The sequence below is a fragment of the Artemia sp. Qi Xiang Cuo genome, chromosome 9, assembly GCF_049724085.1.
Source record: "Artemia sp. Qi Xiang Cuo chromosome 9, ASM4972408v1, whole genome shotgun sequence".
NCBI lineage: Eukaryota > Metazoa > Arthropoda > Branchiopoda > Anostraca > Artemiidae > Artemia > Artemia sp. Qi Xiang Cuo.
Window position 1 is genome coordinate 73664812 of NC_142802.1, and position 18374 is coordinate 73683185.

General features: G+C 34.7%; 1 protein-coding gene across 3 annotated transcripts in view; it reads right to left on the reverse strand.

Annotated features, from left to right (window-relative positions):
* The window catches only part of LOC148949016 (uncharacterized), a 60659-nt gene that overhangs the window by 23281 nt on the left and 19004 nt on the right, over positions 1-18374 (reverse strand). For all 3 annotated transcript variants that reach the window (XM_089094177.1, XM_089094176.1, XM_089094175.1), the window contains exon 2: positions 12049-12211. In XM_089094177.1, the coding sequence (XP_088950303.1) occupies positions 12049-12173 (125 nt within the window). In that variant the 5' untranslated portion in view covers positions 12174-12211. The remainder of the gene's footprint in view (positions 1-12048; positions 12212-18374) is intronic.

Consider the following 18374-nt stretch of genomic DNA (forward strand, 5'->3'; position numbering starts at 1 on the left):
GGTTCAATTATCTGAATATCATCGTCACCATCCTCCACTACCACTATATCTACCAGAGGGGGTGGTAAACATTCAATCTCAACCTCCGGTTCATCATTTACCGTTATATTGTTCAAAGGGGGCGTCCCCTGAAATAAATCTTCACGTACTCGTATAGAAAGACGATGAGCAGACAACCGCTCTTCGTCTTCAATACACATTCTTCCAGAAGGCCCCCCTCCTCACTAGATCATCTGATGTGTATGATAGTCCGAGTGATGTATAATGGATTTCCATTACTTCATCACTATCATCAGACATATAGTGGATTTCCTTTACTTCATCACTATCATATATGCTTGTATTACACAAAAGAAGCTCCTCCTCAAGCGTGAGGTCCCACTCGCTCCATACATCCTAAAAAGATTGAGAACACTGTGGTCAAAAACTAGAGTTTACAGTCAAAAACCTGTCTTAGTTCAGATTTTACGGAAAGTTTCACATTTGAGCCAGAGAAATGTATTTTCCACAATTTTCTTACAAAAAACTAGAGTTTACGGTCAAAACCTTTATTAGTTCATATTTTACGGAAATAGTTTATCTTCTAAACAAAACTGGATTTTTTTTTATAACCTAAGTTTCACATTTGGGCTAGAGAAATGTATTTTACATAGTTTTCTTACAAAAAAATACAGTTTACGGTCGAAAACCTTTATTAGTTCACATTTTACAGAAATGTTATATTTGTTCAACGTAGTTTATTTTTGGTCTTAAGGAACGCCAAATTAAACAAGTGAGAGACAAACAAGGTTAAAATAATTGGCCTCGACTGACCTTAGAAGATATAGCCTCGTTTGAAGATGCAATTGTCTTTAAGAATCGATAGATTGTTAATGCTTAAACTTTTACTTATGACAAGAGAGAGAGAAAGAGAGAGAGAGAGAGAGAGAGAGAGAGAGAGAGAGAGAGAGAGAGGGATATTTATCAACATGTATTATAATATTTCGCAATGACTTGATGCTGTTGGTGGGCTAAGAATAAAAATACTCACTTAAAGCGACGAAAAACAAATGTTTAAAGAAATATATTTTCCATAATTTTCCTACAAAAACTAGAGTTTACGGTCAAAAACGTTTATTAGTTCAGATTTTACGGAAATAGTTTATTTTGAAACAAAACTGGACTTTTTTTTGTTAGAGACTTATGTCTAATGATATTTTTGTTAGAGTGACAAAAAATTTTTTTCCACAAAGGAACTTTTTCAACTATTAGTAAAGAGCTGCTACACTAATTCAAAGATGAGCAGAAGTTATTACGTATAATTGTTCAACATAAATTTCCTGTAAACTTATGTCTAATGATATGCTTGTTAGAGTGAGTAAAACTTTTTTCAGCAAAGCGACTTTTTCAAATAATAGTAAAGAGATGATACACTAAATCAAAGACGAGCAGAAAAAATAACGAATAACTGTTCAAACGTAAATTTCCTGTAAACTTATGTCTAATGATATATTTGTTTGTGTGACAAGAAATTTTTTCCACAAAGGATATTTTTCAACTAAAAGTAAAGAGCTGCTACAATAAATCAAAGATGAAGAGAAATACTCTCGAGTAACTTTTCAAAAGTAAATTTTCTGTAAACTTATGTCTAATGATATATTTGTTTGTGTGACAAGAAATTTTTTCCACAAAGGATATTTTTCAACTATAATTAAAGAGCTGCTACACTAAATCAAAGATGAGCAGAAATAATCTCGAATAATTGTTCAAACTTAAAGTTTCTTTAAACTTATGTATAATGATATATTTGTTAGTGTGACAAGAACTTTCTTCCTCAAAGGATATTTTTCAATTATAAGTAAAGAGCTGCTACAGTAAATCAAAGATGAGCAAAAATAATGTTGGATAATTGTTCAAACGTAAATTTACTGTAAACTTATGTCTAATGATATATTTGTTAATGACAAAAACTTTTTTCCACAAAGGACATTTTTCAACTAAAAGTAAAGAGCTACTACACTAAATCAAAGATGAGCAGAAATAATTTTGAATAATTGTTCAAACGTAAATTTTCTTTAAACTTATGTCTAATGATATATTTGTTAGAGTGACAAAAACTTTTTTCCACAAAGGACATTTTTCAACTAAAAGTAAAGAGCTGCTACACTAAATCAAAGATGAGCAGAAATAATGTAGAATAGTTGTTAAAAATTAAATTTTCTGTAAACATGTGTCTAATGATATATTTGTTAGAGTGACAAAAACTTTTTTCCACAAAGGACATTTTTCAACTAAAAGTAAAGAGCTTCTACACTAAATCAAAGATGAGCAGAAATAATGTTGAATAATTTTTCAAACTTAAATTTTCTGTAAACTTATGTCTAATGATATTTTTGTTAGTGTGACAAAAACTTTTTTCTACAAAGAATATTTTTCAACTAAAAGTAAAGAGCTGCTGCACTAAATCAAAGATGAGCAGATATAATGTTGAAACTTGTTAGTGACAAAAACTTTTTTTCTACAAAGGATATTTTTCAACTTCTGTAAACTGCTGCACTAAATCAAAGATGTGCATCAATAATGTCGAATAATTGTTCAAACGTAAATTTTCTGTAAACTTATGTCTAATGATATATTTGTTAGTGACAAAACTTTTTTTCTACAAAGGATATTTTTCAACTTCTGTAAACTGTTGCACTAAATCAAAGATGAGCAGAAATATTGTCGAATAATTGTTCAAACGTAAATTTTCTGTAAACTTATGTCTAATGATATGTTAGTGACAAAAACTTTTTTCCACAAAGGACATTTTTCAACTAAAAGTCAAGAGCTGCTACACTAAATCAAAGATGAGCAGAAATAATAACGAATAATTGTTCAAACTTAAATTTTCTTTAAACTTATGACTACTGATGTATTTGTTAGAGTGGCAAAAACTTTTTTCCACAAAGGATATTTTTCAATTAAAAGTAAAGAGCTGCTACAGTAAATCAAATATGAGCAGACATAGTGACGAATAATTATTCAAACGTAAATTTTCTTTAAACTTATGTCTAATGATATATTTGTTAGTGACAAAACTTTTTTTCACAAAGGACATTTTTCAACTAAAAGTAAAGAGCTGCTACACTAAATCAAAGATGAGCAGAAATAAAATCGAATAATTGTTAAAAATAAATTTTCTGTAAACTTATGTCTAATGATATATTTGTTAGAGTGACAAAAACTTTTTTCCACAAAGGACATTTTTCAATTAAAAGTAAAGAGCTGCTACACTAAATCAAAGATGAGCAGAAATAATGTTGAATAATTGTTCAAACGTAAATTTTCTGTAAACTTGTAAACTGAAAACTGATAAACTGATATATTTTTTTCTGTAAACTGATATTTTTGTTAGTGTGACAAAAACTTTTTTCTACAAAGGATATTTTTCAACTAAAAGTAAAAAGCTGCTGCCCTAAATCAAAGATGAGCAGAAATAATGTTGAATAATTTTTCAAACGTAAATTTTCTGTAGACTTATTTCTAATGATATATTTGTTAGCGACGAAACTTTTTTTCTACAAAGGATATTTTTCAACTAAAAGTAAAGAGCTGCTGCACTAAATCAAAGATGAGCAGAAATAATGTCGAATAATTGTTGAAACGTAAATTTTCTGTAAACTTAAGTCTAATGATATATTTGTTAGTGTGACAAGAACTTTTTTCCACAAAGGATATTTTTCAACTAAAAGTAAATAGCTGCTAAATTGAATCAAAGATGATCAGAAATAATAACGAATAATTGTTCAAACGTAAATTTTCTTTAAACTTGTGTCTAATGATATATTTGTTAGTGACAAAAACTTTTTTCCAAAAGAGTATATTTTTCCGAGAAAAGTAAAGAGCATTTAGAAATATTTAAAAAAGCTTCTAACGTACAATTTCAGGATTTTTTTTTGTAGATTTACCGGAAATCTAAACCCAGTGAAATTTTCCATGAAGATTTCCACTGAAATTCTCAAAAATTCTATCATGTCTTAAAATGCTATTTAAACTTAAATCAGCCATTGAAGAATCGAGGACTTCATTTGAGGCATTCATCACTTTTTTCTATCTTTATTTAAACCTGCACTGGAGCTAAAACCTTCAAACAGCTTATAATATACAGTAATAACGGCATATTACCTTTCGTTAATCAAACGAAAATCAAACCGGCCTTTTCTATAAACTTCATTGTGGTTTGCACCACTTAACCTAATGTAATTTACTAATCTTGTCTAACCTAACCTACTCTCCCTACTTTTACCCGCTTGATTTATAAATTTCATTGTGACCCACACCATCCCAACTTTTACCGGCTTAAATATTTCTAAACCACTAATAGATAGAGCGTTAAAAATATCAGAATCGACTTTAGAGGACAATTTATGTTATGGGAAGATTGTTTTGAAATCCCCCTTCCCCCAAAACTCAAAATTTTCCAAAATTTTACTTCAGAAGTTTTTTTTAAATATTTGTAAAGCGCTAAGACATAGAGCACTACAAACATAATAATCAAATTTAGAAGGCAAACTGTGTTATAGGACGAAGTTTCTAAAATCCCCCTTCCCCCCAAACTCAAAAATTACGAAAATTTTAATTTAGAAGCTTTTTTAAATATTTCTAAAGCGATAAGACATAGAGGGTTACAAATATCAGAATCAACTTTAGATGGCAAATTATGTTATGGGAAGATGTTTTTGAAATCCCCCTTCCCCCCAAACTCAAATTTCCCAGTATTTTACTTTAGAAACTTTTTAATTCTTCCTAAAGCACCAATAGATAGAGCACTACAAATATCAGAATCGACTTTAGAGGACAATTTATGTCATGGGAAGATGTTTTTGAAATCCCCCTTCCCCAAAACTCAAAATTTTCCAAAATTTTACTTTAGAAGTTTTTTTAAATATTTCTAAAGCGCTAAGACATAGAGCGTTACAAGCATCAGAATCAACTTTATAGGACAATTTATGTTATGGGAAGATGTTCTTGAAATCCTTCTTCCCCCTAAAAATCCAAAATTTTACAAAATTTTACTTTAGAAGCTTTTTTAAATATTTCTAAAGCGTTAAGACATAGAGCGCTACAAACATAAGAATCGACTTTACAGGACAATTTATGTCATGTGATTTTCGTTTGATTAACGAAAGGTAATATGCCGTTATTACTGTATATTATTAGATGTTTGAAGGTTTTAGCTCCAGTGCAGGTTGAAATAAAGATTGAGAAAAGTGATGACTGCCTCAAATGAAGTCCTCGATTCTTCAATGGCCGATGTAAGTTTAAATAGCTTTTTTAAGACATGATAGAATTTTTGAGAATTTCAGTGGAAATCTTCAGGGAAAATTTCAGTGGGTTTAGATTTCCGGTAAATTTACTAACAAAATCCTGAAACAGTACTTTAGAAGCTTTTTTAAATATTTCTAAATGCTCTTTACTTTTCTCTGAAAAATATACTCTTTGGGAAAATTTTTTTTGTCACTAACAAATATATCATTAGACATAAATTTACAGATAATTTACGTTTGAACAATTATTCGAGATTATTTCTGCTCATCTTTGATTTAGTGCAGCAGCTCTTTACTTTTAGTTGAAAAATATCCTTTGTAGAAAAAACTTTTTTGTCCCTAACAAATATATCATTAGACATAATTTTACAGAAAATTTAAGTTTTAACAATTATTCGTCATTATTTCTGCTCATCTTTGATTTAGTGAAGCAGCTCTTTACTTTTAGTTGAAAAATATCCTTTGTGGAAAAAAGTTTTTGTCATTAACAAATACATCATTAGACTTAAGTTTACAGAAAATTTACGTTTCAACAATTATTCGACATTATTTCTGCTCATCTTTGATTTAGTGCAGCAGCTCTTTACTTTTAGTTGAAAAATATCCTTTGTAGAAAAAAGTTTTTGTCACACTAACAAAAATATTATCAGACATAAGTTTACAGAAAATTTACGTTTGAACTATTATTCAACATTATTTCTGCTCATCTTTGATTTAGTGTAGCAGCTGTTTACTTTTAGTTGAAAAATGTCCTTTGTGGAAAAAAGTTTTTGTCACTCTAACAAATATATCATTAAACATAAGTTTACAGAAAATTAAATTTTTAACAATTATTCGTGATTACTTCTCCTCTTCTTTGATTTAGTGTGGCAGCTCTTTACTTTTAGTTGAAAAAGGTGCTCTGTGGAAAAAAGTTTTTGTCACAATAGCAAGTATGTAAAGAGACTAGAGTTCAAATGGATTTTACGTTTGAGCAACTTTTATATTTTACTTCTTCTCATCGTTGATTTAGTGTAGCAGCTCTTAAATAATTGTTGAAAAAGGTCCTTTTTGGAAAAAAGTTTTTGTAACTCTAACAAGCATATCATTAGACATAAGTTTATAGAAAATTTACGTTTGAACAATTATTCAACATTATTTCTGCTCATCTTTGATTTAGTGTAGCAGCTCTTTACTTTTAGTTGAAAAATGTCCTTTGTGGAAAAAAGTTTTGTCAAAAAGTTTGTAACAAAAAAAAGTCCAATTTTGTTTCGAAATAAATTATTTCCGTAAAATCTGAACTAATAAAGGTTTTTGACCGTAAAATCTAGTTTTTTTGTAAGAAGATTATGGAAAATACATTTCTTCTAACATTTGTTTTTCATTGCTTTAAGGGGGTATTTTTATTCTTAGGCCACCAGCAGCATCAAGCCATTGCGAAAGATTATAATACATGTTGATAAATACCCTCCCCCTCACTCTCTCTCTCTTTCTCTCTCTCTTGTCTTACGTAAAAGTTTAAACATTAATAATCTGTCGATTCTTAAAGACAATTGCACCTTCAAATGAGGCTATATCTTCTAAGGTCACTCGGGGCTAATTATTTTAACCTTGTTTGTCTCTCTCACTTGTTTAATTTGGCGTTCGTTAGACCAAATATCTCCGTTTATCATTTGTTTTTCATCGCTTTAAGTGGGTATTTGTATTCTTAGCCCACCAACAGCATCAAGTCATTGCGAAAGATTATAATGCATGTTGATAAATACCCCCCCCCTCTCTCTCTCTCTCTCTTTCTCTCTCTCTTGTCATACGTAAAAATTTAAACACTAACAATCTGTCGATTCTTAAAGAGAATTGCACCTTCAAAGGAGGCTATATCTTATAAGGTCACTCGGGGCCAATTATTTCAACCTTGTTTGTCTCTCTCACTTGTTTAATTTGGCGTTCGTTACGACCAAAAATCTCCGTTTATCATTTGTTTTTCATCGCTTTAAGTGGGTTTTTGTATTCTTAGCCCACCAACAGCATCAAGTCATTACGAAAGATTATAATACATGTTTATAAATACCCATCTCTCTCTCTCTCTCTCTCTCTCTCCCTCTCTTGTCATACGTAAAAGTTTAAACATTAACAATCTGTCGATTCTTAAAGACAATTGCACCTTCAAAGGAGGCTTCAAAGGAGGGGCCCCTTCAAAGAGAGGCCCCTCTCTCTCTCTCTTTCCCTCTTGTCATACGTAAAAGTTTAAACATTAACAATTTGTCGATTCTTAAAGACAATTGCACCTTCAAAGGAGGCTATATCTTCTAAGGTCATTCGGGACCAATTATTTTAAACTTGTTTGTCTCTCTCACTTGTTTAATTTTGCGTTCGTTACGACCAAAAATCCCCGTTTATCATTTGTTTTTCGTCGCTTTAAGTGGGTATTTGTATTCTCAGCCCACCAACAGCATCAAATCATTGCGAAAGATTATAATACATGTTGATAAATATCCCTCTCTCTCTCTCTCTCTTTCTCTCTCTCTTGTCATACGTAAAAAATTAAAAATTAACAATCTGTCGATTCTTAAAAACAATTGCACCTTCAAATGAGGCTATATCTTCTAAGGTCACTCGGGGCCAATTATTTTAACCTTGTTTGTCTCTCTCACTTGTTTAATTTGTCCCACCCACAGCACCAAGTCATTGCGAAAGATTATAATACATGTTGATAAATACCCATCTCTCTCTCTCTCTCTTTTCTCTCTATCTCTCTCTCTCTCTCTCTCTCTCCCTCTCTAGTCATACGTAAAAGTTTAAACATTAACAATCTGTCGATTCTTAAAGACAATTGCACCTTCAAAGGAGGGGCCCCTTCAAATAGAGGCCCCTCTCTCTCTCTCTCCCTCTCTCTCTTGTCATACGTAAAAGTTTAAACATTAACAATTTGTCGATTCTTAAAGACAATTGCACCTTCAAAGGAGGCTATATCTTCTAAGCTCATTCGGGGCCAATTATTTTAACCTTGTTTGTCTCTCTCACTTGTTTAATTTGGCGTTCGTTAGGACCAAAAATCTCCGTTTATCATTTGTTTTTCATCGCTTTAAGTGGGTATTTGTATTCTTAGCCCACCAACAGCATCAAGTCATTGCGAAAGATTATAATACATGTTGATAAATACCCCTCTCCTTCTCTCTCTCTTTCTCTTTCTCTTGTCATAAGTAAAAGTTTAAACATTAACAATCTGTCGATTCTTAAAGACAAATGCACCTTCAAAGCAGGCTATATCTTTTAGGGTCGAACGAGGACCAATTATTTTAAACCTGTCTGTCTCTCACTTGTTTAATTTTGCATTCGTTATGACCAAAAATTCCTGTTCATTATTTGTTTTTTGTCGCTTTAAAAATTTCTTTTTATTCTCAACCCACCGCCAACCTCAAATAATCGCAATGGATTCTAATACATGCTGACAAATATCCCTCTTTCTCTCTCTCTATTTCTCTCTCTTGTCATACGTAAAAATTTAAACACTAACAATCTGTCGATTCTTAAAGAGAATTGCACCTTCAAAGGAGGCTATATCTTATAAGGTGACTCGGGGCCAATTATTTTAACCTTATTTGTCTCTCCCTTGTTTAATTTGGCGTTCGTTACGACCAAAAACCAACTACGTTGAACAAATATCTAATTTCTGTAAAATCTGAACTAATAAAGGTTTTTGACCGTAAAATCTATTTTTTTTGTAAGAAAATTATGGAAAATACATTTCACTGGCCCAAATGTGAAACTTTAGTTATAAAAAAAATTCAGTTTTAGTTCGAAAATAAATTATTCCCGTAAAATCTGAACTAATAAAGGTTTTGACCGTAAACTCTAGTTTTTTGTAAGAAAATTATGGAAAATACATTTCTCTGGCTCAAATGTGAAACTTTCCGTAAAATCTGAACTAATGCAGGTTTTTGACTGTAAACTCTAGTTTTTGATCATAGTGTTCTCAATCATTTTAGGAAGTACGGAGCGAGTGGGACCTCAAACTTGAGGAGGAGCTTCTTTTGTGTAATACAAGCATAGATGATAGTGATGAAGTAAAGGAAATCCACTATATGTCTGGTGATAGTGATGAAGTAATGGAAATCCATTATACATCACTAGCATTATCGTACACATAAAAAAATCTAGTGAGGAGGGGGGCCTTCTGGAAGAATGTGTATTGAAGACGATGAGCGGTTGTCTGCTCATCGTCTTCCTATAAGAGTACGTGAAGATTTATTTCAGGAGATGCCCCCTTTGAACAATATAACGGTAAATGATGAACCGGAGGTTGAGATTGAATGTATACCACCCCTCTTGTAGATATAATGGTATTAGAGGATGGTGACGATGATATTCAGATAATTGAACTGGACATTGTCTATTTAAATAGCATTGTAAATATTGATATTTCAAAAGAATAAAGATTAGAAGAATGAATTATTTTTTGTTATCTTTGATAGAAAACTTGTGTGTGGACTGATAATACTCTATGGAGTGATCTAATCAAACTGAACTATTCATGCACGGAAGTCTCAGATGGTATCCTTACTCTATATATAACTGGTATGAGAAAATTAAAATAATACAAACAAATTTATTGTATGATTACAATATAAAACTCATTATACATATCAATAATTCGATTTATCGTTAAATTATATATGAGAACTCTTCCACCACGGTTTGTGTTGTTTAAAATCCTTTCCGTAGAATGACCTCTTATGTTTTCTCTTAAAGGGCCACTTTTTCTCTTCTCTTAGAACATATTCATCATAATATTCAGAGTTATATCTTGCTTTATACACAAGTTTCTTTGGGTTTTCACTGCTGTCTTTTACACTATAGAGAAAGCCCTCTTTTCCCAGTCTCTTCTTTTGATCTTCTTTTTCTGTCATATGAAACCTTCTTTTATGTGAGCTTACTTGCAATCGGTATAAATTTCTCTCCATAGTCACATATAATTTTTCTTCTCATTTCCTCCAGATTCTTCTCATCTATCTCTGCCTCTATGCTGTCTAAACATGCAGTAGGCTCATGAGAATGTTCAAAATCATGAAAATGTCCTTTACAAATAGAACAGTTGCAATAAAAGGATATTTCTAACTCAACTTGTTCACTCATATTATCACACTGCTAACTAAAAACTTTTTGAATTCTATTCACAGACTAATAAAAACTATAGCAAAAATCCTTTCCTTATATTCTCCGCAATCCTCTCCTGCTAATATTTCCGGCCCTCTGATTGGATTAGAAGGAGGCATGTACTTCCTGTTTCCCGTTATCGAATCAATAAAATTCCCCCACCGATTATATAAATCAATTTCTCAGAAATCCACTTGTCCTAGTCGATTACGCAATCATTTCTTGGAAATCCTCTCCCCTTCGATTATGTAATCAATTTTTCGGAAATTCGCTTGTCCTAGTCGATTACGCAATCAATTTCTTGGAAATCCTCTCCCCACCGATTATGGAATCAATTTATTGGAAATTCACTTCCCCTAAATCCATACATTCCACACTGGTTATGTAAATCACCCCTCGTGTCATTACACCTGGCCAAAGAACTACATCAAACCAATCGACCTTGACCCCATTAGACATTAATAAACCATGTCGGAAATTTTCTCCCCTAGATCAATACATTCCACACTGATTATGTAAATCACCCCTCGTGTCATTACACTTGGCTAAACAACAACAACAAATCAATCAACCTTGACCCCATTAGACATTAATAAACCATGAAAATACATCAAAGTGAGAAAAATCCTGTTTTTTTATTCTCAGTGACAAAAACTATAAAAACATGCATAAATTATGTACTGTTTGTACTTGTCCTAGTCGAGTCCTGGATCAAAACATTCCCCCATCGATTACGCAATCAAGTTCTCTGAAATTCACTTCCCCTAGATCAATACATCTCTTCCCCACCGTTAATGTGCATGTGCAAACTTTGCTCCGGAGACGATACACATGGAAACAACAAATAAATCGACCATGAAAATACAACAAAGTGAGAAAAATCCCGTTTTTTCATTCTCAGTGACAAAAACCATAAAAACAAGCATAAATTATGTACTGTCAGCATTAGACTTAATTGTAGATGGCAGCACATGTGTTCTCGTAGGAGTTATAGATAGGGTTCTACTGACAAGGGATAAGGAGGCGATGATGAAACGTCAAGGCCTGCTGTCGGAGCGCGGGCTGGGCTTGGTGAGCAGTCAAGGGTTGTAGCTCCTAGGTCGATGGACACCTTGCAAGGCTTACACATTTTTTTGGTTAAGTCCCAGGATCGTCACTGACTTCTGCTTATCTAGTTTTAGCAAAGAGGCCCTGTAGTTGCCTAAGGACAATTCCTAGATCTTAAAGACCCACATATGAGAATTTAAGGGGTAGGCATTTAAAAAATTTACTACAACTGTACCAATTTTACAAAGATTTCACTAACATTCGGAATTTGAAAAGTAAATCCACCCAGTCCATAGTATCATTTTCTCTTCCCTTCCCCAACAAAATTCTTTGACCAGTTATACCATGGATGATTACAATTTTTCATTTTTTGTTCCTTTTTAGGGAATTCCAATAAGAGAATTAAAAGAAGAATTTAGATTATGTTAGGGTATAATAAAATACGAATGATACAACAATATGAGAACAAGAAAAAATATAATCGTTTATTGGATGATTGAAGAGGTTATATTTTTTACGATCATAGAAACAATACTGTTAATCAGTGAATTTATAATTGTTTGTATTAAGCTTGACTTACCTGTGTAAAAGCTGGTCAATGCCATTGTCATTTCGACCTGTATTGACGTTTTTAGCATGGCATGTCAAATCGCAAAACGCTGCTAAAATAGTGACTAAAGTTACTGCCTTTATCGTAGTCGTCATTTTATGCTTCTGGAGAAAATTTTCTTACAAGTTTCTACCTGAAAGAGAATGCACTAAGAAAAAAGTCAAATCGGAATTAGCTGGTTCAGAAGATTCGATGCCTTGAAGGATCACACAAAATCGCCCATTATTAACTTTTTAGTTTATGTTGTAAAACTATTCAGGATTGATTGGGCGGCCTTTCCTGGAAATCTTGGAAACCTGGAACCTGTTTTCCGGGAAATCTTAGAAAAACTATATAACTTCACCGGTTTAATGCCGGAGATAGGGATGTTCAGACTTAATGAAACTTATATCTTTAGATAGCATGAATCTTGTTTTTTGATTGAACAGAGCAAAATTTTCTTTTTAAAATTCAAGCAAGGGCTTTGGAAGTTTCTGTTTTTTAAACTAGCCTCTCATTAGCCTTTCAAACTATTGATACATTTAACAGACATTCCCCTATCGATTTTTACCAAAATAAATTAAAAAAAAAACTTTCCGAAAAATGAGTTTTTCAAAGAAAAGTAAAGGCAAAGTAAAGTAAAGAAAAGTAAATTTTAAACTCAAGCTCAGCAGATATAAATACCTTTTAAAATTCAAACTCAAAACGACCAGAAATTACATAAACAATCAATGCAAACAAACATACAATAGATATTAATATAAATTAATAAATAAATATTAAAACGAGTGAAACTTAAATTAAATATGCAAATCAAGCTTGAAACGAACAAAAATCACCACAAACAAGAGTTTGGGTATGACCTACTTGTCTCACTGTAAAAGTCTAAAACCTACTGCGTCATTGGTGTTTTACTGAAAACCAATTTTATGACAAATATTTTCTTTTGTACTTCATATTGAAAATAAAAATTGAAATTGTAGCAACATTTTGAACCGATGAGCTTTCAGCAATTAATATCATTATACATCATATATTCAGTTTAATTTATTAGCTCTTTTTAAAGCTGGTAAAGACGAATATAATTTCACTACAAACAAGTGTTTGGATACTGCCTCCTTCCCTAACTGTAAATAAAAACCAAAAGCCTACTGTGTCATTGGCGCTTAACTGAAAACGGATTATTCAAGATCCTTTGATTATTAAAAAGTGAGCTCGAACTTTCAATATCCCATCAAATGAGCCCTCTCTGAAGTTTATACAAGCATCCCTTTCATACGAACAATATATGCCCCAGGGCATAACTTACAACGTCTGCCCCCGGACCGTGGGGGGTTGTAACGACACCTAAGTTTTTGTTATCTGACTTTTGAGCAATTTTTAACTTAATGGCTATCTCAAAATTTTTATTGGATGCATTTGGGGAAAAAGGGGCCTGGGGGGGGCTTGTTGCCCTCCAATCTCTTTTTACTCTTAAAAACTGAACTAGAAAATTCAATTTCCAATCAAATGAGCCATCTCTGATTTCTTACGACCACCCCTTCAATAGTAACCACATATTCCCCCAGGGCATAACTTACAACAACTGCCCTCGGGCCCTGTGTTGACCCCTGAGTTTTCATTATATGGTCTTCGAACTATTTAAAAAAAAGGCTATCTCAAAGTTCTTATCGGATGGGTTTGAGGAATAAAGGGTGTGGAAGAAGGGGGGGGGCCGGTGCCCACCAATCTCTTTTGACTGTCGAAAAGTGAACTAGAAGTTTCAATTTCCAACCAAATGAACCCTCTTTGAAGTTAATAGGAGCATCCCTTCCATAAGACCCATATATGCCCCAAGGGCATAACTTACAACGCCTGCCCCCGGGCCCTGGGGGGTTGTGTTGATACCGGAATTTTGTTATATGATCTTTGAACTATTTTTAACAAAATAGGTATCTTAAAATTTTTATTAGATGCATTTGGGAAAAAAGAGCTTGGGGGGGAGCTGGTTACCTTCCAATATCTTTTGACGCTTAAAAGTGAACTAGAACTTTCAATTTCCAATCAAATGAGCCCTCCCTAAAGATTATGCGAACATTCCCTCAATAAGGACCATATATACCCCCGGGGAATGATCTATAATCCGTGCCCCTCAGGACTGTGGGGGGGAGTGCCCTAGTCAGACATAAATTTTTAAGAACTTTCAACTACGTTGAACAAAATGCATATACGAAAATTTTTATTAGATATGTTTGGGGAAATGGTGGGCGTGGAAGGGGTGTCAGTTGCCTTCACTTTCGACTATTAAACATAGAACTAGCCATTTAAATTTCCAGTCGAATGAGTCCTTTCTGAAGTTTCTACGACAACGTTGTCTATACAAAACCTTATATTCCCCCAGGGCATAACTTAAACCCCTTAAACTCTTGCCCTGAGGGCAGTAGGGGAGTTGTCATCCTCAAAGATCTAATTTCCAGAACTTAAAACTATGTTTAATAAAATGACTGTCTCAAAATTTGAATTGGATGTGTTTGGGGAAAAGGTGGGCGTGAGAGGGGGGTAGTTGCCCTCCAATCACTTTCGAGTATTAAAAAAGGGCACTAGCCCCTTGAATTTCCATTCGAATGAGCCTTTTTTGAAGTTTCTACGACAACGTCTTCCAACGCCGTCCAACAACGTGGGCGTGGGAGGGGTGTCAGTTGCCTTCACTTTCGACTATTAAACAGAGAACTAGCCCTTTAATTTCCAATCGAATGAGCCTGTTTTGAAGTTTCTACGACAACACCTTCTATAAAAACCTTATATGCCCCCAGGGCATAACTTAAAACCCTTACCCTGAGGTTTGTGGGGGAGTGTCCTCCTCAAAAATATATTTTCTATCTGGAAATCAAATACGTTGAAAGAAATGGATATCTGAAAATTTTTATTGGATGTGTTTGGGTAAATGATGGGCGTGGGGGGGAAGGGGGCTAGTTACACTCCAATCACTTTCGACTATTAAAAAGGGCACTATTCCTTTGAATTTCCAGTCGAATGAGTCTTTTTTGAAGTTTCTATGACAACGCCTTCTTTAAAAACCTTATATGCCCCCAAGGCATAACTTAAAACCCTTGCCCTGATGATTCTGGGGGAGTGTCCTCCTCAAAAACATATTTTCTATCTGGAAATCAACTACGCTGAACAAAATGGCTATCTCAAAACTTTGATTGGATGTGTTTGGGGGAATGATGTGCTTGGCGGGGGGCTAGTTGCCCTCCAATCACTTTCGAATATTAAAAGGGCACTAGAACTCTCGATTTCCAATCGAATGAGCCCCTTTTGAAGTTTCTACGACAACCCCTTCCATATGAAGAGCCTCTGAAAAAAAAAATCAGAGGCAGCGCGCTAGCGCTGCCTAAGTAAAGAACGATGTGGGCACAATGTGTTTTTTTTTCTTCAGCGGGCACTTCGTATCGAAGGAGTTGTCGTAGAAACTTCGAAAAGGGCTCATTCGATTGGAGATTGGAGTGACTAGTGCCCTATTTAATAGTCTAAAGTGATTGGAGGGCAACTAGGCCCCCCCACGCCCATCACTCTCCCAAACACATCCAATCAAAATTTTGAGATAGCCATTTTGTTCAGTGTAGTTGATATCCAGACAGAAAATATGTTTTTGAGGAAGACACTCCCCCACAACCCTCAAGGCAAGGGTTTTAAGTTATGCCCCGAGGGCTAATAAGAACGATGTTGGTACAATGTACTATGTATTATTTTTTTTTCCTTTAGAGCAGGGCACTTCATATGGAAGGGGTTGTCGTAGAAAACTCAAAAGAGGCTCATTCGATTGGAAATTGAGAGTTCTATTGCCCTTTTTAATAGTCGAAAGTGAATGGAGGGCAACTAGACCCCCCCACGCCCATCATTCCCACAAACACATCAAATAAAAATTTTGAGATACCCATTTTGTTCAGCTTACTTGATTTCCAGATAGAAAATAGGTTTTTGAGGAGGACACTCCCCCACAACCCTCAGGGCAAGGGTTTTAAGTTATGCCCTGGGGGCATATAAGTTTTTATAGGAGGCGTTGTCGTAGAAACTTCAAAAAAGGCTCATTCGATTGGAATTTGGAAGGTCTAGTACTCTCTTTAATAGTCAAAAGGGATTGTAGGGCAACTAGCCCCCCCCCCACGCCCATCATTACCCCACACGCATCCAATCAAAATTTTGAGATAGCCATTTTGTTCAGCGTACTTGATTTCCAAATAGAAAATATGTTTCTGAGGAGGAAACTTCCCCACAACCCAAAGAGCAAGGGTTTTAAGTTATGCCCTAGGGGCATATCAGGTTTTTGTAGAAGGGGTCGTCGTAGAAACTTCAAAAGGGGCTCATTCGATTGCAAATTGAGAGTTCTAGTGCCCTTTTCAATAGTCGAAAGTGACTTGAGTGCAACTAGCCCCCCCCCCCCACGCCCATCATTACCCTAACACATCCAATCAAAATTTTGAGATAGCAATTTTTTTCAGTGTAGTTGATATAGAAAATATTTTCATATAGAAAATATGTTTTGAGGAGGACACTCCCCCACAACCCTCAGGGCAAGGGTTTTAAATTATGCCCTGGGAGCATATAAGGTTTTTATAGAAGGCGTTGTTGTAGAAACTTCAAAACAGGCTCATTCAATTGGAACTTCGAAGGGCTAGTACCCTTTTTAATAGTCGAAATTGATTGGAGGGCAACTAGCTCCCCCGACGCCCATCATAACCCCAAACACATCCAATCAAAATTTTGAGATAGCCATTTTGTTCAGCGTAGTTGATTTCCAAATATAAAATATGTTTTTGAGGAACACACTCCCCCACAACCTTCAGAGCACGAGTTTTAAGTTATGCTCTGGAAGCATATAAGGTTTTTATAGAAGGTGTTGTCGAAGAAACTTCAAAACAGGCTCATTCGATTGGAAATTGAAGGGGATAGTGCCCTTTTAATAGTCGAAAGTGATTGGAGGGCAACTAGCCCCCTCCCCCCACAACCATCAATTCTCCAAACACATCCAATCAAAATTTTGAGATAGCTATTTTGTTCAGAGTAGTTGATTTCCAGATAAAAATATATTGTTGAGGAGGACACTCCCCCATATCCCTCAGGGCAAGGGTTTTAAGTTATGCCTTGGGGGCATATAAGGTTTTTAAGAAGACGCTGTCGTAGAAACTTCAATAAAAGCTCATTCGATTGGAAATTCAAAGGGCTAGTGCCCTTTTTAATAGTCGAAAGTGATTGGGGGGTAACTAGCCCCCCCATGCCCGTCATTCCCCCAAGCCCATCCAATAAAAATTTTGAGATAGCTGTTTTGTTCAGCGTAGTTGATTTCCAGATAGAAAATATATTTTTGAGGAGGACACTCCCCACAGCCCTCAGGGCAAGGATAATAAGTTATGCCCTGGGGGCATATTAGGTTTTTGTTGAAATCTTTGTCGTAGAAACTTGAAAAAGGGCTCATTCGATTTGAAACTCAAAGGGATAGTACCCTTTTTAATAGTCGAAAGTGATTTGAGGGCAACTAACCCCCCTCTCACGCCCACCTTTTCCCCAAACACATCCAATCAAAATTTTTAGATAGCCATGCAAGTTGTGGAAATTAGGTCTTTAAGGATGACAACCCCTTCCCCCACAGCCCTCAGGGCAAGGGTTGTAAGTTATGCCGTGGGGTATATAAAGTTCTAATTGAAAGCGTTGGCGTAGAAACTTCAAAAGGGCTCATTCAATTGGAAATTGAAAGGGCTAGTCTCTTTTTTAATAGTTGAAAGTGATTGGATAGCGACTAACGCCCCTCTCACGCCCACCATTTTCCAAAAAACATCCTATCAAAATTTTGAGATATCCATTTTGTTAAACGTAGTTGAAAGTTCTGGAAATTAGGTCTTTTAGGATGATAACCCCCTCAGAGCCCTCAGTGCAAGGGTTGTAAGTTATGCCCTGGGGGCATATAAGGCTTATATAGAAAGTTGTTGTATAAATCATAGGCAGCAGGGTCACGCTGCCTAAGTAAAGAACGGGGACACACTCGAGAACGAGACAAAAAACGGGGACTAAGTAAAGAGGAGGACACTCCCCCAGAACCCTCTGGGCAGGGGTTTTAAGTTATGCCCTTGGGGCATATATGAACGATGTTGGCATAATGTATTATTTATTATTTTTTTTTCTTCAGAGCAGGGCACTTCGTATCAAAGAAGTATTGTAGAAATTTCAAAAAGCACTCATTCAATTGTAAATTGGAGGGGCTTGTGCCCCTTTTAATAGTCGAAAGTGATTGGAAGGCGACTAACACCCCTCTCACGCCCACCATTTCCCCAAACACATCC